At 37.0% G+C, this 21234-nt stretch overlaps 1 protein-coding gene across 1 annotated transcript in view; it reads left to right on the top strand.

Annotated features, from left to right (window-relative positions):
- Positions 1–1396: 1396 nt before the first annotated feature.
- SAMD13 (sterile alpha motif domain containing 13) overlaps positions 1397–21234 on the top strand; it is a 141006-nt gene continuing 121168 nt past the window's right edge. Inside the window, exon 1 of the mRNA XM_053693313.1 lies at positions 1397–1466. Within this exon, the coding sequence (XP_053549288.1) occupies positions 1409–1466 (58 nt within the window). The 5' untranslated portion in view covers positions 1397–1408. The remainder of the gene's footprint in view (positions 1467–21234) is intronic.

Below are 21234 nucleotides of genomic sequence, written 5' to 3'. Positions count from 1 at the left end.
TACAACAAACCTATTTTCCAGTGATCGTACGCTTGTTGAATGCTTAAATATTTTAGAATACAAAGTTTAATTACGTGCAGTAAATAAGGTAGCATTTGTGTTTATTTTATTGTTACTGATGCATGCTTTTGGTTCATGGTACTTGGAGTTTCAGGGAGATTGCATTCCATTTGCTGGCATCAGGGAGCCGCTATTTCAATCAGGGAGACTCAGGGAGACTCCTTGAACTTCAGGGAGAGTTGGGATGTCTGATATATATATATATATATATATATATATATATATATACACACACATACATTTTTAATATGGTGTTTTTTACAAACTCAAGTAAAAATTATAATGCAATTATTGTGTAATTATTGAGTGCAAGATCATTTTTTTTTATATTTAGGCAATTTTTTTACAATCCTTAAAGGGACACTGAACCCAAATGTTTTCTTTCGTGATTCAGATAGAGCATGTAATTTTAAACAAATTTCTAATTTATTCCTATTATCACTTTTTCTTCGTTTTCTTGCTTTCTTTATTTGAAAAAGAAGGCATCTAAGCTATTGTTTTGGTTCAGAACCATGGAAAGCACTTGTTTATTGGTAGGTGAATTTATCCACCAATCAGCAAGAACAACACAGTGTGTTCACCAAAAATGGGCCGGCATCTAAACTTACATTCTTGCATTTCAAATAAAGAATTTGATAATAGGAGTAAATTAGAAAGTTGCTTAAAATTGCATGCTCTATCTAAATCACAATAGAAAAAATATGGGTTCAGTGTCTTTGTGGGGTGACAGACAGGTCCTCTGAAATAGCTGATTTCCATTTTCAGGTAAAGAAAATGTAAATATTTACTAGTCTCTATTTGCTGCAACTTAGGGGTTAAACGTTTCAGGGATGAGAAATAGTTTTGTATTCAGGCCTCTGTCATGTACAAATGCTGTTACTCAGACAGATCCTTCTTAGTTATGTAGCCAGGAATTATAGGAATATTTGTGCACTAACTAGCCCAACCACTCCTGATCATATGATGTAACTACAATTAAAAATAAGCCGTTTCCCGATAACTATGAGGAAAGTTTCTCAGTCTGCACAATTATATACTCCTGTATTGTACGTGCATTGCATTTTTTTACCTATTATCAAATGTATCTATCATTCACTACAAAACATGAGGAAAATACTTTAAAATATCAAATGATTAACGTTTGCGAAGTTGAACAGCAAAATAAATATTCTTTCTCAATGCAAAAAAATAAATACGTTGAAATAAAATATATTTCTAAAAATGGGGCGTTTTGTATGTCCCTTTCCTTACTAATCTTTTTACGCTTAAAAACTACAATTCCCAGCAATCCGTCTGTTTGACAGCCTCTTTCTGATTGGCTAGTTGGTGATTCTATTTGGAACTCTGCATGTGTGTGTGCTGTGCAGGGAGGAAGCTTAGCACTGTGAAGCTAGCTATGAAAAAGGGTAAGTGTAATATTAAACAAAAAAATGTAAGGATTGCTTACTAATATTTTGGAGAAAAACAATAATTATTTTCTTTATTTTTTTTGCATTCCTGTGCAATACAGTCTCTGATTATTAATAGCTTTTCTCTGCATAGTATTGGACAAGGAACTTGCACAATCACATGAATATCGAAGCTAGAAGATGAACCAAAAGCTTCTTGATAATATATTTATGGGGGAAAAAGATGGTTTCTGCAGTATTGGCAGCTTGTAGCTTTGTAATTATGATGTTTTGCATTTTATTTTTGGTTGAAATAGGGAAGAGATAATTATGTAGTTATATTGATCTGTAAAGTTTCCTGTAAAGCTATTTGGATGTAGTTATTATGTATTGTATCTTTATTGCTTCTCCTTGCAAGTGGCTGGTGACGTTTTTTTTTTAACCTTATGTTTGCAGTAATCTTTACAATACTCAATTTACAGCACTTAGTAAAGAAATAGAAATTATTAACCCCTTCATTACCTGAATGGCCTCCATGAAGATGAAAACCTAATATTATTTCCATTTTATATCTTTTTGTAATACTGTAAAAATGATGTGATTTTAACTAACTAGCTGATCATATATATAACTTACTGTATAAAATATAGCTTTTAAAATAGAAATGGCTATTTAGTGCATAGGCTGTGTTTTTAACTCACCTGGAAATTTTATTGTTTCAGAAATACATTTACTGGTACTTTTAACTTCAGTCTTCCTGTAGACATTTGATATGGAAAAGATGCAACCTCTAATGTGATGAATATTTAAATTGTTTCATCATTTAGATCTTATGTTTTCTAGAGTGTAAAACTGGTAGCATTAAAATTGTACACATTTGTCAACAATGTTGACACATTTGGAATGATCTATTTAAACGCTGTCCAAGATGTTATGTAATTCTGCACTATGTATAGAATTATGTAACATAAGGATAGCCTTTCCTATTAAAAAAATATTTCAAGATACATCATTTGGTAATAAAACTGTACTTATCTTGTAAGTGTAGCCGTCCTCTTCGGAGCAACAGTTGTTGTTTTTTTTTAACAACCTCATCACGGGCTTGCTATCTAATCATAGTGCACCCGATCGCATGATACAACTAAATGTAGCGTGCTTTACCTAGCACGGGAGCACGCTATAGTTACTTGAATGGCGTGATCGTGCACGCTCTGATTAGTCAGCGAGCCTGTGACATGGTTGTTAAAAAACACTGTTGCGCCAAAGAGGAGAGCTGCACGTACAAGGTAATTATAGTTTTAGATGCCACCAGATTCTGTATTTTTAAATATTTGTAATAGAAAAAGGCTATCCTTGTGTTACATAATTGTATGCATAGTGCAGAATAATGTACCATCTTGGGCAATGTTTACTGTCCCTTTAAGGAAACCTAAAGAGCATCTTTGACATAAGCTGAATGCCCCTATTGGTTGCAGTCTCTCTCATTGAGCCTGGATTGCAACTGATATTTATGAAACAGGGGTTTAAACTGCTGCTTCCTAAACCCTTGGGTAAATGAAAATCACCCTGGACCAATTTGACTGGTATGAAAAGCCCTTCTCTTGTGTGATTGATTGCGAGAGTGAAGGGGACCAGGGCCGGCTCAACCATGGGACCAAGTGCGTCCAATGGACCCAGGCAGCACTTGACAAGGGGCAGCACTTCAGTGATTGAGTCAGTCACAGTCAGAAACAGACCATGTCTGTGTCTCCATGGGGGGAAATTGCAGGCTCCCAGCAGCATAACCTCATCATGCACAAAGACTTAGAACTGGTCAGAGGTAACATTCAAGGTGGGACAAGTGCATCTCTTCCCTAACTACCTTCACACTTATTGAGCATAAGTATCAGTTGCATGCAGGTAGGCAGGCGGATTTAGGAAGGTCAGCGAACAGGCTAGTAGGTTGATATGCTAATCAGTAATGTTACTACCGGGGAGAGCGTCATTTCAATCTTGGACCCAGGCAGCACAATATCTTTAGCCGGCATTGAAGGGGACACACTCGTTCAATGGTAAATATTGGGACGTAATGTGCCCCACATTTTGCGATCTTGGGCTGACAGGTTCACTGCATGTGATCCTTGTCTGCCTGATCATTGATAAATGTGTCCCTAAACGTGTTTGTGTAAATGTTATATGCTACATTTATGTTTGTAAAAAACCCCCAACATATCTTAAATATGAATTGTTCCTTGAAGCAAAGCAATGAATTACTCTGTAATGGGAGTGATTTAAATGGGTTTCTAATTTTGCAACAGGTACAAATCCCCAAATACAAAATTCAAAATCCAGACTTTTTCAGTAATATTTTTTTTAAAATACAATTATTAAAAATGACCATTTTTCCTCTCAGTGAGTCACATTATTCTCTGTCTATGTTTTGGGGTTTGCTTTTTGTGTTGTAAAATTAAAATGCTAGTCTATATTTAAACAACAACTTTTACCTTTCTGATTACATTACTGTATCTTTTTGATGGCACTGTGTATACAGAAGTTTTTAGAATGATATAAAACTACCTTTAGTTTGCATGTAAAAGTTGTATTATGACATGCAAACAATGCTTAAAGGGACAGTCTACTCCATAATTTTTATTGTTTTAAAAAAATAGATAATCCCTTTATTAACCATTCCCCAGTTTTGCATAACCAATACTGTTATATTAATATAGCTTTTACCTCTATGATTACCTTGTATCTAAGCCTCTGCATACTGCTGACTCCTAGGTAAAGCCACAGGAGTGAGCACGTTATCTATATGGCACACATGAACTTGCGCTGTCTAGATGTAAAAAAAAACTGTTAAAATGCACTGAGATAATAGGTAGCCTTCAAGGGAGTAGAAATTAGCATATGAACCCACCTAGATTTAGCTTTTCAACAAAGAATACCAAGAGAAGAAAGCAAATTTGATGATACAAATAAATTGGAAAATTGTTTAAAATTGCTTTAATCATGAAAGTTTAATTTTGACTAGACTATGCCTTTAAGTGATAAGATGTTGTTTACACTTGATCCCATTCCCTCTCCAAACTGTCCCATTTTACTGATGCAAATTTACAAATAGTCCAAAATTTAAAGTATTATGAAATCTAAACTTTAAGTAAATTTATGTTAAACCCCCTCCCTAATTATATTGATACCTCCCCAATAATATTAATGTAGAAGTTTTGCAAGAGCCCACATTTTAGAAAGACCGGGCGAACAGGGGAGTACATCTTTGTCCCTGTCCTCCCGACATCACGTCTTGCGGGTAGTAATCCGCTGCCCGCATTTACCATTGCACACTATCGCGATTGGCTAAGCTCGAGCCGCGGCTGTCAATCTCCCCTACTCAGAAATGTCCGGAGGGATTGACATACGCTACAAAACAGTTGACGTAATGTGTTAAGAAGCAGCGGTCTATTGGCTACTGCTTCTTAAAGGGACAGTCTACACTAAAATTGTTATTGTTTAAAAATATAGACAATGCCTTTACTACCCATTCCCCAGCTTTGCACAACCAACATTGATATATTAATATACTTTATAAGATTTAAACCTCTAAATTTCTGCCTGTTTCTAAATTACTAAAGACAGCCTCTTATCACATGCTTTTTTATTTGCTTTTCACAACAGGAGACTGCTAGTTCATGTGGGCCATATAGATACCATTGTGTTCACGCCCGTGGAGTTATTTAAGAGTCAGCACAACACAGCATTAATTGGTTAAAATGCAAGTTAATAATAAATAAAAAGTCATGTGATCAGGGGGCTGTCAGAAGATTCTTAGATTCAAGGTAATCACAGAGGTAAAAAGTATTAATATAACTGTGTTGGTTATGAAAAACTGGGGAATCTTTTAAAACAATAAAAAAATTTTTTTTTTAAATATTTATTTATTATTGACGTACACACAGTCATGTTATTACAAACTATGCGTCAAGGGTACAAACAGAATTCTTTACAAAGTTGAGACAAGTGTTATCGAATCTTAAAGCCATTAAGCAAACAACAATAATTTTTAAGCAAAGAAAACCAAGACTTAAATAAAACAAATACAATGGTGTCCCAAGGGTCTCTGTATTAGTAATATGAGCCTGGGAAAGTATAGACTATGTGTCACGTAATTTTTGGGTTTTCCTGCAGGATGTATGAGATTAATCTCAGGGGGGAGATTGATGGATATATACCTGTTCTAAGACAGGTTAAATATACTTTCTTAATGGTGTCAATACGAGGGTGGTACGGAAACGAAGAAGGATAGAGGGAAAGAGAGAGAGAAAGGAAAAAAAAAAAAAAAAAAAAAAAGAGGGAATCAAGGAGAAAAACCTGCAGCTCCCCTCAGCCCACTCTGCGCTCTCTCTAATCAGCCCAGAATGCTGGGTATCTGCCCGCGTTAATCAGTTCAAGAATGTAAGCCGATTGGCTGAGAGGCTTAATTAATTGCTGCTGAGCCAGTGGAGTAAGTGACAATATTACTGCGCCCCATTTGTCTAGGAATCTCTTTATGTGGGCCTCATTGTACTTAGATATTGCATATTGTTCCACCATACATTGTTTCAATACTTCTTTTTTAAGTTTTATAAACGAAGGAAGGTGGGAGAGTTTCCAGGATTTCAGGATCACATTCCTAGCTACTAAAATTACTGTATTAATTAATTTATAATTCTTTTGCTGTTGTGAAAATTTAACTAAAAAAATGACCATTTGAGCCTCTAATCTTATTTCTGTGTCTAAGATTTTATTCAACCAAAACTTAATTTTCAGCCAGAACTGTTGGACTTTGGGGCACAACCAGATGCAGTGTAAAAGGTTTGCTTGTTGGGCCTGACATTTCCAGCATCCGATAATTTTTCTATACCATTTTGATAGTTTGTCGGGGGTGATATATGTCGCATAAATCATTTTTAAGTGCCGTTCTCGCCATGCTAGGGCATTTCCTGTTTTATTCAACAGGTTCAGGCTCACTTGAATTTGTTGGGGCCGAAGCTCTGGAAAGCTCTTACTCCAAATAGCTGCTATTTTCTCCAATTGGGCCTCATGTTTGGAAATCATCATCAGGCGATAGAATGGAGAGAGTGACGAGACCCCACTGTTGTATTGATTCAATAGGCTCCTTAACGGAGCATATGTCCAATTAGAGCCAAATTTAAGTTTGAGATCTGTAATGTAATGCTTTATTTGCAAATACGCAAAGTGGTCAGATTGGGGAAGCTCAAATTCTACTCTGATATCAAGAAATGATCTAATTATTGTATTAAAAGTAACTAGTTGTTTTATGGAGGTCAGCCCCTTCAGTTTCCATCTCTCAAAGACCTTATAAGTGAAACCTGGAGCAAATCCTGGGCATCCCTGAATTGGGAGATATTCCGAAACAAATGGAGATGTTCCTATTTCTACACAAAATTTCTGCCATGCCAGAATCACATTTTTAAAAGTCTGCATTTTAGCAATTACCGGTGGCAGTTGTGCAATTGGGCAGTGTAAAAGAGCTTTTAAGTTAAATGGGTGGACAAGGTTTGTTTCCCTGGCAGAGACAGTGAAAAGTTCTTTCTCTGTGATCCAGTCAGCCGCCAGTTTTGCTATTGAAGCAATATTGTAGAAGGCAATATTCGGGAAAGCGAGGCCCGCCGACTCTTTGGAGAGAGTTAGTGCGTTTAATGCAATTCGGGGTCTCTTTCCTTGCCAGAGAAGTTCACTAGATATTCGGTTAAATAATTTTATATCTGCCTTATGTAAAAGGAAGGGTATGTTTTGCAGAAGATATATTAACTTTGGTAAAAGTATGATTTTAATAAGCATAATACGTGCTGAAAGAGAGATAGGGAGAGAAGCCCAGTCTTTCAATTTCTGCTTACAGTAATTGAAAAATTTGACATAATTCAGCTCATACCATTCTTGTGGGGATTTTGACAATGTTATTCCTAGATACTTTATTTGAGTGACCTCTCTAAATGGATGATCTAATACATGGTACGCCGTTCTATGTATCCACAATAATTCAGATTTTTGAACATTGATTTTGTAACCGGAAAATGACGCAAATATTTGCACTGACTCTAATAGCTTAGGTAAGCTTTCTTTTAGACCAGATAAGAAAAGAAGTAAATCATCAGCATACAAAGCTAGAACATATTTTTGTTTACCAATCTGGATACCTTCTAACTGCTGCCTAAGGAGAATCGCCAGTGGTTCTAATGATATGTTGAAGAGGATGGGCGATAAGGGGCATCCCTGCCTAGTGCCTCTCTGTAAAGTAAAACGCTCCGTGGTTGAACCATTTATAAAGATTGCTGAAGAGGGATTATTATAGATAGCTTTAATCAAATTTGTAAAATACCCCGAAAAGCCAAACTTTTCCAAGGCCGAAAAAAGATGGTCCCAACAGATAAAGTCGAAAGCCTTTTCGGCGTCGACTGTTAAGATGGCAGCATCTTCTTTTTTTAGCACTTTCTTGTTATTCCGCAGATAGTCCAGTACAAGCATAACCTTGCGGATATTTTTTGTCGGGCTTCTCCCCATCATAAAGCCAGCCTGATTGTCATGTATGATATTATTTAGGTGAGGGGCCAATCTTTTTGCAATTATGGACGTAAGTAGTTTATAATCAAAATTTAACAGGGAGATAGGTCGATATGAAGAGGGGATTTCAGGATCTTTTTCTTTTTTAAGAACTAAGGCTATGTTTGACGCCGCAAAATACGGGGAACATGGCATATCTGCGGAATAATAAGAATTAAATAACTTATGTAAGTTAGGAACTATTTGGTCTACAAGGATCTTGTAGAATTCGGCTGGTAGCGAGTCGGGGCCAGGGGCTTTGTTAAATTTAGCAGCTTTAATACCAGTTAGAATTTCTTGTGTAGAGATCGGAGCATTAAGTTGATTAATTATCTCTTGTGGCATTTTGGGGATCTTTACATTATCCCAAAACCTCTCTTTTAAATCTAGATTGGGGAGTTCAGCTTTGTAAAGATTTTTAAAAAAATCCGTGAACGTATGTTGAATGTCGTGATTAGAGGTAAGTGTATTTTTCCCAGATCTAATTGCGGCAATGTAATTGGAAGATCTCTTTTTAGTGATCTTAACAAGATATTTAGCCGCTTTCCCTGAGTAGCCACCATAAAGTGATTTCTTCCTTATATCTTCAGATATCATTTGTTGTTTAAGGAAGATATCCCTTTGTGTTTTTAAATTTGTGTATCTTTCTCCAAGATTTTTGGAGGGTACAGCTATGAACGTATTATAAGCGTTCCTCACACTATTAGAGAGTTGGATTTCTTTCTGTAAGGATTTTTTTTTGAGGGCACACATATAGGCCTTAATATCCCCACGTAGGACAGCCTTTCCGGTCTCCCAGAGTATTTCTGCCTTATCTTTATAGGCATGATTGTAACTCTCAAATTCTTTCCATTTGTTAGTTAACCAGTTTTGAAAGTGTAGGTTACTATGTAGATAGTTGGGGAAAAAGAAATTATTATTCGGTCTAGGAGTAAGGGATTTAGAGTTAAATTCTATAGCTATAATCGCGTGGTCAGATAGTACTATATCTTTAATGTCAGCCTTTGCCTCCTTACCACTTAAGTTTTCAGAAATTAGGAACATGTCTATACGCGACAGGGCTTGATCTCCTTTAGATAGACATGTAAATGCTTTGACATCTGGGTTCAGGCTTCTCCAGATGTCATATACACCCACTTTATGGCAGAATTTTTGTAGTGTTCGTGTTTTCTTAACTCGCTTAGTACTTTTAGCTCTACTTAATCTGTCTAAGTTAGGGTATGCTGTTAGATTAAAGTCCCCTCCAATCACAACATTACGTCCTCTATATGATACTAATTCTAGGGCTAGTTCCTCCCAGAACCTAGTGTCAGGTTGGTTAGGGCCATAAATATTGCAGAGAATAAAAGAGGTCTTCTCTACTTCAATATCAAGGATTTGATAGCGCGCCTCTGAATCAATTTGGCTCTTATTTATTTTATATTTTAAGTTTTTATTGATTAATATTGCCACTCCTTTCTTCCTGACCTGTGACGGGGCAGCTACCACCTCCCCCACCCATCTAGATTTGAGTTTATCAATTTCATGCCCTTTTAGATGAATTTCTTGAAGCATAACAATATCGGGTTTATGGGATCCCAGTAATTTTAATACGGCTTTCCGTTTGATAGGGGAAGTAATTCCACCTACGTTCCAGGAAAGAATTTTGATTGACCCTATGCCCGGTCCAAATTTACTAAGGTGCTGAAAAACATTTTAGAACATATCATGATTTTATAAAGTACCAGAGACCGCAAGACTGTAAAATATATTAGAGCGAGAGAGCAGAGGGGCGAAGGGGTTGTAGAGAGAAAAAGAAGAAAAAAAAAAAAAAAAGAAACCACCCCCGTTTACATACCAATAATAAAAATACATCTTTACACACATAATCTTGAAAAGACCTTCTTTTCAACAATAATTTTACAGTAAAAAAAACACTCATAATCAGAACATAAAATAACTTCAAACAATCAAACCAATCCTAAACATTTAAGGGATGCCATTATCTAAACAGAACTTCTGCGCCTCTGCAGTATTGTTTAAAATACTTGTTTGTCCCTCAATAATCATGATTAATCTTGCCGGATAGACAAGCCTAACATTGTAGTTTGCTTTCATAAGTCGAGAGCAGAAAGGAGACATTTCTTTCCTCCTATTCGTAGTCTCGGAGGAAAAATCTTGAAAGATTAATACTTTTTGTTGATCTAATATTAATGGGTTAGCTTTTCTGTAGTGTTTAAGGATATTAATCTTGTCCTGGAAGTTTAGCATTTTAATCAGTATGGGTCTGGGTCTACTAATACCCTCAGAATTTTGGCGTAATGGACCCACTCTGTGGGCTCTTTCGATAATCATGGGCATCGGGGAGGCTGGCATTTTTAATAATTGGGGAAGTTTAATTGAGACAAAAGCAACTAAATCTTGGTATTCTGTGGATTCAGGGAGGCCGATAATTCTTAAATTATTTCGGCGCGAGCGGTCCTCTAGGTCCTCTAATTTAGCTTGTAGCAAAGCTATTTGCGACCCGGATTCTTTGTTAGACTGCTCACATTTATGTAATCTATCTTCAGAATCTGAGACAGGGACAGTCTACTCCATAATTTTTATTGTTTTAAAAAAATAGATAATCCCTTTATTAACCATTCCCCAGTTTTTCATAACCAATACTGTTATATTAATATAGATTTTACCTCTATGATTACCTTGTATCTAAGCCTCTGCATACTGCTGACTCCTAGGTAAAGCCACAGGAGTGAGCACGTTATCTATATGGCACACATGAACTTGCGCTGTCTAGATGTAAAAAAAAACTGTTAAAATGCACTGAGATAATAGGTAGCCTTCAAGGGAGTAGAAATTAGCATATGAACCCACCTAGATTTAGCTTTTCAACAAAGAATACCAAGAGAAGAAAGCAAATTTGATGATACAAATAAATTGGAAAATTGTTTAAAATTGCTTTAATCATGAAAGTTTAATTTTGACTAGACTATGCCTTTAAGTGATAAGATGTTGTTTACACTTGATCCCATTCCCTCTCCAAACTGTCCCATTTTACAGATGCAAATTTACAAATAGTCCAAAATTTAAAGTATTATGAAATCTAAACTTTAAGTAAATTTATGTTAAACCCCCTCCCTAATTATATTGATACCTCCCCAATAATATTAATGTAGAAGTTTTGCAAGAGCCCACATTTTAGAAAGACCGGGCGAACAGGGGAGTACATCTTTGTCCCTGTCCTCCCGACATCACGTCTTGCGGGTAGTAATCCGCTGCCCGCATTTACCATTGCACACTATCGCGATTGGCTAAGCTCGAGCCGCGGCTGTCAATCTCCCCTACTCAGAAATGTCCGGAGGGATTGACATACGCTACAAAACAGTTGACGTAATGTGTTAAGAAGCAGCGGTCTATTGGCTACTGCTTCTTAAAGGGACAGTCTACACTAAAATTGTTATTGTTTAAAAATATAGACAATGCCTTTACTACCCATTCCCCAGCTTTGCACAACCAACATTGATATATTAATATACTTTATAAGATTTAAACCTCTAAATTTCTGCCTGTTTCTAAATTACTAAAGACAGCCTCTTATCACATGCTTTTTTATTTGCTTTTCACAACAGGATACTGCTAGTTCATGTGGGCCATATAGATACCATTGTGTTCACGCCCGTGGAGTTATTTAAGAGTCAGCACAACACAGCATTAATTGGTTAAAATGCAAGTTAATAATAAATAAAAAGTCATGTGATCAGGGGGCTGTCAGAAGATTCTTAGATTCAAGGTAATCACAGAGGTAAAAAGTATTAATATAACTGTGTTGGTTATGAAAAACTGGGGAATGGGTAATAAAGGGATTATCTATCTTTTAAAACAATAAAAATTATATTATAGACTGTCCCTTTAACTCTCGGCTGCAGGCTCAGTCACGCAAACCTGCACCCGAAAGGGCTCCGAAGCTCATATTGGAGCTTCATAAATGGAGTGTCAATCACAGTCAGAGGTTCTATATCTTTATCTGCTAAAGCAGGGCTCAATAGTAAATAATTTAGGCTTTGTGGCCAAGAGGCAAACCAATAATATTATGTAGGCACTTCCATAACAAGTGAGAAAATAATTTCCACACATTTTTATTGCCAAATGAATTAGCCATTTGTAAATGTACTTTGGTTGCAGCTTCATTTTTATTTTTTTATTTTTGGGAAGAAATTCTACTGTGATGAGATTCCATTTGAAACTTTCTAATTTTTCCGACCATTGCTTTGCTTTGATTTGGGAATATTGTGTTGACATATATTGAAGTGCACCTAACAGCAGTGCAAATTGATGAGCGCACCACATACGGTCTCTGCCCCAACTAGTCAAAGCTGCTTTTGTAGTCATAGACAGTAAGTAAATAAATAGATGTGCCTCTATTCCAAAAAGACTTTATAGTCTTCGAAATTTAAATTACATATCGTGTTAATGTCAGAAAGTATTATTCTTCTATTGTTTTTTGTTTTTAAGCATTTAAAAAAATGTAAAAAACAAAACAATCAAACAAAAAATTTATTTAAAGGACCAGTCAACATAGTAGATTTGCATAATCAACAAATGCAAGATAACAAGACAATGCAATAGCACTTAGTCTGAACTTCAAATGAGTAGTAGATTTTTTTTTTCTGACAATTTTAAAAGTTATGTCTTTTTCCACTCCCCCTGTACCATGTGACAGCCATCAGCCAATCACAAATGCATACACGTACCATGTGACAGCAATCAGCCATTCACAAATGCACACTTATTCTTGCACATGCTCAGTAGGAGCTGGTGACTCAAAAAGTTTAAATGTAAAAAGACTGTGCACATTTTGTTAATGGAAGTAAATTGGAAAGTTGTTTAAAATTGCAGTCTTAATATAAAACGTTCAAAGAAAGACTATTATCTAAACATGTATAGTTTAGAGGAGAAAAGGGAAAGAGGTGGTGACATTATAGAAACAATTAAGTATATGGAGGATTTTACAGGGACTTTAAACACTAAATAAATCTTTCCTTGAATGCTGTATTCAAAGCAAAGATTAGCCTGAGAATATATTGTACATATATTTTTAAAAATATTAGTTGTTTATGAATTTAAAACACAGCCATATTGTAACTTAGGTTACCTTTTCTGCTGAGGCCAATTAGGAATGTTTATAAATAGCTTACTAGAGTGTGCAACCAATGACTGTGTGGAATATAGCTGTGTCAGCACTTCCATGTTTAACGTAAATTGGAAAGCCCACAATATTCAGAATTAAATTACAGGAAAGGAGAACACCATAAATAATAAAAATATATTGCAAAGTTGTTTTAATACATGTAATTCAACAGTTTATATTAATATATTGAGGTCTTTAATGTCCCTTTAATAAAGTGGACGCTGAAAGTATTTTCCACAAAAAAATAATACCACAACAAGAGTTCACAATCTTAAGTTAGAGGGCAGCAAATTCAGGAGAAATGGTCCAATAGAGGTGGCAAACACAAAGACTGTAAACTAATTAAAAAATAACTGGGACATGCACAAGACTATCCTAAAAAAGAAGTAACATGTAATATGGGTAGACTTGATGGGCCTTTTTGGTTCTTATCTACCATCAAATTCTATGTTTCTATTATATTGTTGCTGAGGAAATAGATTTATAGACAAAGATGGAATAGACATAGATAGAATCTGAGACAAAGATGGATTTATATTGACTGTTATTTATTTTTATTTTTTTTAAACCATCATTTTCTGTGAATCTTGCACATGCTCTGTAGGAGCGAGTGCCTCAGAAAGTGTGCATATAAAAAGATTGTGCATATCTATCTGGATAATGGATGTGAATTGGAAAGTTGTTTGAAATTTTGTGCTGTATCTGAATCATGAAAATGTAATTTCTAGTGATGCTTTAAATGGGCATTCTGCTGCAAGTTGATATGCTCTAATTCATTAGAGTGTGTAATGTTTAGATTGCAACGTATAGGCCAGATTACCAGTGGAGCACAACATGTTTCCTGCCCTAGCAATAAGGGGTATATCGTGAGGGATTGCGATCGTCTGGCTTTTCGCTCATATTACGAGTTGAAAGTAAACGCAATTGTGTGAGCGCAATCGAGATTTACGCAGGAATGATTAACGACTTCAGAGCTCTGGTTAACAGTTTTGTGAAACATAAAAGTTGCACAAAACACATCAAAAATACATTACAAAGTACAATTGCACTCTTAATAACACTGTCTAATAAAAATTGTTTCAAAAAAAAAATATTGCGCACAAGTTATATGGGCTTGAAGATATGAGATCTCAGGTGTTAAAGGGCTTTAGCATTGAGATACCCATCTATAAACATGTATATGTATGTATATATTTGTGTGTGTATATATATATATATTTGTGTATGTGTGTATATGTATGTATGCGTGTGTGTATATGTATGTGTGTGTGTATATATATATATATATATATATATATATATATATATATATATATATATATATATATATATATATATATATATAATTTGTGTATGTATGTACAGGGAGTGCAGAATTATTAGGCAAATGAGTATTTTGACCACATCATCCTCTTTATGCATGTTGTCTTACTCCAAGCTGTATAGGCTCGAAAGCCAACTGCCAATTAAGCATATTAGGTGATGTGCATCTCTGTAATGAGAAGGGGTGTGGTCTAATGACATCAACACCCTATATCAGGTGTGCATAATTATTAGGCAACTTCCTTTCCTTTGGCAAAATGGGTCAAAAGAAGGACTTGACAGGCTCAGAAAAGTCAAAAATAGTGAGATATCTTGCAGAGGGATGCAGCACTCTTAAAATTGCAAAGCTTCTGAAGCGTGATCATCGAACAATCAATCGTTTTATTCAAAATAGTCAACAGGGTCGCAAGAAGCGTGTGGAAAAACCAAGGCGCAAAATAACTGCCCATGAACTGAGAAAAGTCAAGCGTGCAGCTGCCAAGATGCCACTTGCCACCAGTTTGGCCATATTTCAGAGCTGCAACATCACTGGAGTGCCCAAAAGCACAATGTGTGCAATACTCAGAGACATGGCCAAGGTAAGAAAGGCTGAAAGACGACCACCACTGAACAAGACACACAAGCTGAAACGTCAAGACTGGGCCAAGAAATATCTCAAGACTGATTTTTCTAAGGTTTTATGTACTGATGAAATGAGAGTGAGTCTTGATGGGCCAGATGGATGGGCCCGTGGCTGGATTGGTAAAGGGCAGAGAGCTCCAGTCCGACTCAGACGCCAGCAAGGTGGAGGTGGAGTACTGGTTTGGGCTGGTATCATCAAAGATGAGCTTGTGGGGCCTTTTCGGGTTGAGGATGGAGTCAAGCTCAACTCCCAGTCCTACTGCCAGTTTCTGGAAGACACCTTCTTCAAGCAGTGGTACAGGAAGAAGTCTGCATCCTTCAAGAAAAACATGATTTTCATGCAGGACAATGCTCCATCACACGCGTCCAAGTACTCCACAGCGTGGCTGGCAAGAAAGGGTATAAAAGAAGAAAATCTAATGACATGGCCTCCTTGTTCACCTGATCTGAACCCCATTGAGAACCTGTGGTCCATCATCAAATGTGACATTTACAAGGAGGGAAAACAGTACACTTCTCTGAACAGTGTCTGGGAGGCTGTGGTTGCTGCTGCACGCAATGTTGATGGTGAACAGATCAAAACACTGACAGAATCCATGGATGGCAGGCTTTTGAGTGTCCTTGCAAAGAAAGGTGGCTATATTGGTCACTGATTTGTTTTTGTTTTGTTTTTGAATGTCAGAAATGTATATTTGTGAATGTTGAGATGTTATATTGGTTTCACTGGTAAAAATAAATAATTGAAATGGGTATATATTTGTTTTTTGTTAAGTTGCCTAATAATTATGCACAGTAATAGTCACCTGCACACACAGATATCCCCCTAAAATAGCTATAACTAAAAACAAACTAAAAAACTACTTCCAAAACTATTCAGCTTTGATATTAATGAGTTTTTTGGGTTCATTGCGAACATGGTTGTTGTTCAATAATAAAATTAATCCTCAAAAATACAACTTGCCTAATAATTCTGCACTCCCTGTATAATATGTGTATTTATAAATAAATATAACCTATTCTGCATATGAATATGTGATATATTTATATTTTCATGTCAGGTTAGCGCAAATGAGAATATGCGATCGTGTTTCCACTTTTTCTGTTGTTGACTTCTAAGGGGGAATGCGTGAGCGCGTACTGTCTAACTTCTAACATAGTCTAATTTCTGATTTTTGCACTCGTTGGGTTACCGCTAGAGCGAAAATAGTTTACTTTCAACTTGTAATACGAGTGCAACCCGAAGCGCTTAAAAATTGTATTTCTAGCGCAACTCGCTCAAGTGGGAGCGTTAATTTGCTTTACTTGTAATCTACCCCACAATTTTAAACATCTTTCCAATGTACTTCTAATATCAAATTTTCTTTCTTTTCTTGTCCTTTTTGAAAAGCAGTAAGTTCAGGAGTGTGCACGTATGGAGCTGTTTTGCAGCAATTAGCAAGAGCACTAGATGGCAGCACTATTTCCTGTCAGGTATAGCTCCAGATATGTGCACGCTACCTATCCAGCTAACTCTTCAACAAAGAATAACATGAGAACGAAGCAAATTTGTTAATAGATGTAAATTGGAAACTTTAAAAATGGTATTCTTTATCTGAATAATGAAATAAAAAATGTGGGTTTCTTGTCCCTTTTTAATACTTTGATCACTGCAGTTGAAAAAGATTGGAAATCATTTGTTTACTTAAAGGGACATTAAACCCAACTTTTTTCTTTCATGATTTAGAAAGATAATCCAATTTTAAACAACTTTCTAATTTACTTCTATTATCTATGTTGCTTCATTCTCTTGATATCCTTTGCTGAAAAGCATATCTGGATAGGCTTAGTAGTTGCTGATTGGTGGCTGCACATAGATGCCTTGTGTGATTGGCTCATCCGTGTGCATTGCTATTTCTTCAGCAAAGGATATCTAAAGAATGAAGCAAATTAGATGATAGAAGTAAATTGGAATGTTGTTTAAAATTATATTCTCTACCTTAATAATAAAAGAAAATTTTTGGGTTTAGTGTCCCTTTAAATTCTCTACCAATGGAAATGCTAAACTTAGCTTTGTGTTCACCTGTGGCTGCATGCAAGGACAAGTGGGGAAAAAGGCTACTTTTTGCCAAAGACCTGTTTATTTAGCAAAACTTATTCAGATCGTTATGGGGGAAGCAAAGCTGAAGTTTGGAATTTCCGTTTGTGAACACTTAATTGTAGGGAAAGTAAACACCTTGAGATTTTTTTTTATATAAAATGAAAATACTTTGCTATATACTTTCCTTATTTATTTTGCCCCCTTTTTATGTAATTTAGCTCTGGAAGTTGAGGATTTTCTAATTCTCAGAACTTTAAATGCACCTGCTGGCTTCTCAAGGCTACATATTTTTTTCCTAACTGTAGGTGAGTTTGGCTATTGAAAAACAGTTGCAGTAAAAAGGATGCTGATTTGTTTTGAAAATGGCTGAAATATTATCCTATAGCAACACAACAGAATGTCTTGTAATTACAAGGTGTTTACTGATACCATAAAGGGACAGTACACAACAATTTTCATATAACTGCATATAATAGACACAACTATAAAGAAGAATATGCACAGATACTGATCTAAAAATCCAGTATGAGGTTAGTCTGGGACACCCAGTGAAAGGGGCTGGGGAAACAGAAACAGCAGACACTCCCTCCCCCCCCATTCCGTGCTACACAGACAGGTGCCAGCAGGCGTCTATAAATCTCAGTATACATCTGATACTGTGGGGCTTGGTTACACTGTCAGAAAAAATGTGCAAAAATTGTACCTTTAGGGGTACAACAGCTTGTCACTGGGGCAGTACCCTGAAAGGTACACCCACTGTACCCTTTAACATAGGACCAACAAGAGAGAGACCCTGGAAACAGTAAGGGGAAAAGAGTTCAGTTTTCAGAGAGTGAAGTGGAGTCATATGACGATAGCTCAGCATCGGGGGGAGAGGATAATGAGTCTGTAAACCCTGCAATACCATCAGTTGTTGAACAACCGGTGGTGAGACCCAAAGCTTTTAGCACAGTTACACCCTCCATTCTCAAAAAACAATGTCAGTGGGGATCTAAGTATACCCCTGATGATGCATCCTTTGCATCACAATCCAATATAGGAGCTGCAAAGGCGGATCAGAGTAATAGACAAGACTTGGAACAGTTTTTTTCCCTCAACCCCCAAGGAACCAGAGGGAGGAGGGAGAGGAAGAGGGGGCAAGGCAGGTCAATTGAGACAAAACCGCCAATCAACCAGGCGAAGCAGACATTGGAGCAAATATCAATAACTAGTGACAACAATGTGATTAACCTATCTGAATATATATTGTCTGATATGGAAGTTAAATTACTGAATTTAGGCTTAGGATTTGTACCGTCACAAAAGTTTAATTTGTTCAATACCTTAATAGATGTCAATAAATTGATTAGAGGTCTGACAGTATGATTTTTTTTTCATAATAGAGATAATGAAGAAGAAAATCTGAACACTCTAGGCAATGAAACCAGACAGAACGTCACAAATGAACTTACCTTTAATGAGGGCTGTGATGTTGTGAGTCTTGAGTCATTATTACAGGAAGGAACAACAGATGAGCACACAACTGTTTATCACACCCCTAAATTCAAGGAAACCTCAAGGTTTTACCCCATACATTATAGGGGTAACACACTTGAGATTTTCCAGGAAAGAATTGAGAGGGATCTCACGTTGCTACACCAAGCCACCCCAAACAATCAGCATAATTTAAGTTTCAAAGAAAGAAAAGCTCTGAAAAAATTACAAACTAATGAGGATTTGGTCATTAGAAATGCTGATAAGGGGGGCTTGGTTGTAGTAATGTCCAGGATGCAATTTGTTTCTGAGGCAGAGAGACAGCTTCATGACACAAGATATTATCAGGTTTTGAGTGGGGACCCTACGGGCAAATACAAGAGAGAACTTGCACAAATCCTGGATGATGGCAGAGAATTGGGTATTTTGGTTGAGTCTACCTGTGACTTCTTCCTGGTGGACAATCCAGTAGTACCCATTTTTAACCATCTACCGAAGGTCCACAAAACCCTGGAGGGGGTCACAGGTAGACCCATCGTGAGCGGTATAGGATCACTCCTAGAAAGGGTCTCACAGTGGGTAGATAGTATACTGCAGTAAGGGGCCTCACTAGCTTCCTACAGGACACAACACATGCCTTGAAACTTATGGAGAATTTAAATTGGGAAGAAATGGATATGTGGCTTACTATAGATGTCAAGGCACTGTAAACCTCTATACCGCACAAGAAGGGCCTAATGGCCATTTAATTCTTCTTACGAAGGAATGCAGGCTTTTCAGATGAATTGGTAGCTTATGTACTGAGGATAGTACAGTACCTTTTGACACATAACTATTTCACCTTTGAGGGGGTGTTTTATCTCCAGAGATGCTGGACAGCTATGGGCGCGAAATTTGCCCCCTCTTTTGCCAACCTCTTTATGGGGTGGTGGGAGCTGTCCCGCATCTATAGGGATGAAAAGCCCTTCAGGGGAAACATACAATTCTTTAGACGTTATATTGATGATCTGCTCCTGGTGTGGAGGGGCACTGAAATAGGTGCTAAGGCTTTCGTTGAGTGGCTAAACAATAACGACATTGGCCTGGAGTTTACTTTTGAACTCAACAGGGCGAGAATTAACTTTTTGGATCTCACCCTGATAGGGATTCCCAATGTCGGGATTGAAACCGAAGTTTATAGAAAGCCAATAACTGGCAATACGCTCCTCCACGCCAGGAGCAGTCATCCAAAACAGGTGTTTAGATCAGTGGCGAAGGGTCAATTCACCAGACTCAAGAGAAATTGTAGCAATACAGATCAATATGAAATACATGCTGATCAATTGTCTGATCGCCTTAAGAAGAGAGGGTACAGGCCCCATGAAATCATTAAAGCTAGGAAGGAGGTGGTTTCTTCCAATAGAGTGAAATTGCTGAGTAAAAGAGAACCAAAGACTGATAAAAGTGGAGGAATTTTCTTTGTAACGGACTACAGTACACAATATCACAAAATCTGCCAGATAGGAAACATTTCAAATTGCATTGCTGGCGGCAGATGATGCTTTGGTGGAAACAGTATAACAAGGATGCTAATGCTCCTTCAGGAGAGGAGTTTCCATGGGTAACCTGTTGGCCCCTACCCAACTTAAAAGTATACGGTAGGAGGAGTCTAGCTCCTGGCTTAGATTCAAAGGAGTATACAGATGCAGCAATATCACATGCAAAGCATGTGATCTTTTGTTGATAGGTGAAGGTTTCAAATGCAGTGTCACCAATAAAGACTACAGTCACAAAAAGTGCATGAATTGTAGAAGTAGATTCACGGTATACTTAGCAGGCTGTAAGGCCTGTAACCTACAGTATGTAGGGATGACTACGAGGGAGACTAGAGTACGTATCCGAGAACACCTCTCTGATATCAAGGCTGACCACCCCACTCGTTCAACATTTCAAATTTGTCCACAACAAAGAAAATACACATTTCAAATGGACTATAATAGAGAGTGTTGATGCTGGGCGAAGAGGGGGGGACAGGGAGGCAGCACTTGCTAAAAGAGAGGTATTTTGGATCTTTCAATTGAAGACTAGATATCCCACTGGATTAAATTCATTTCTCTTGTAAGATGTATCGAGTCCACGGATTCATCCTTTACTTGTGGGATATTCTCCTTCCCAACAGGAAGTGGCAAAGAGAGCACACAGCAGAGCTGTCCATATAGCTCCCCCTCTAGCTCCACCCCCCAGTCATTCTCTTTGCCGGCTCTAAGCAATCGGAAGGGTAAAGTGAATGTGGTGTTAGAAATGTAGTTTTTATTTTCTACAAGCAAAAGTTTGTTATTTTAAATGGTACCGGTGTGTACTATTTACTCTCTAGCAGAAAGGAGATGAAGATTTCTGCAGGGAGGAAGATGATTTTAGCATGTTGTAACTAAAATCCACTGCTGTTCCCACAAAGGACTGAGGAGTACAAGAAAAGTTCAGTTGGGGGAACGGTTTGCAGGTTAGGCTGCAAAAAGGTATGTTCAGTCATTTATTTCTAGACAAGACTGTGATAATGCTAGAAAGGA

The sequence above is a fragment of the Bombina bombina genome, chromosome 10, assembly GCF_027579735.1.
Source record: "Bombina bombina isolate aBomBom1 chromosome 10, aBomBom1.pri, whole genome shotgun sequence".
Lineage (NCBI taxonomy): Eukaryota > Metazoa > Chordata > Amphibia > Anura > Bombinatoridae > Bombina > Bombina bombina.
Note: the sequence above shows the minus strand (reverse complement) of the source record. Positions and strands in the feature narration are given on the sequence as shown.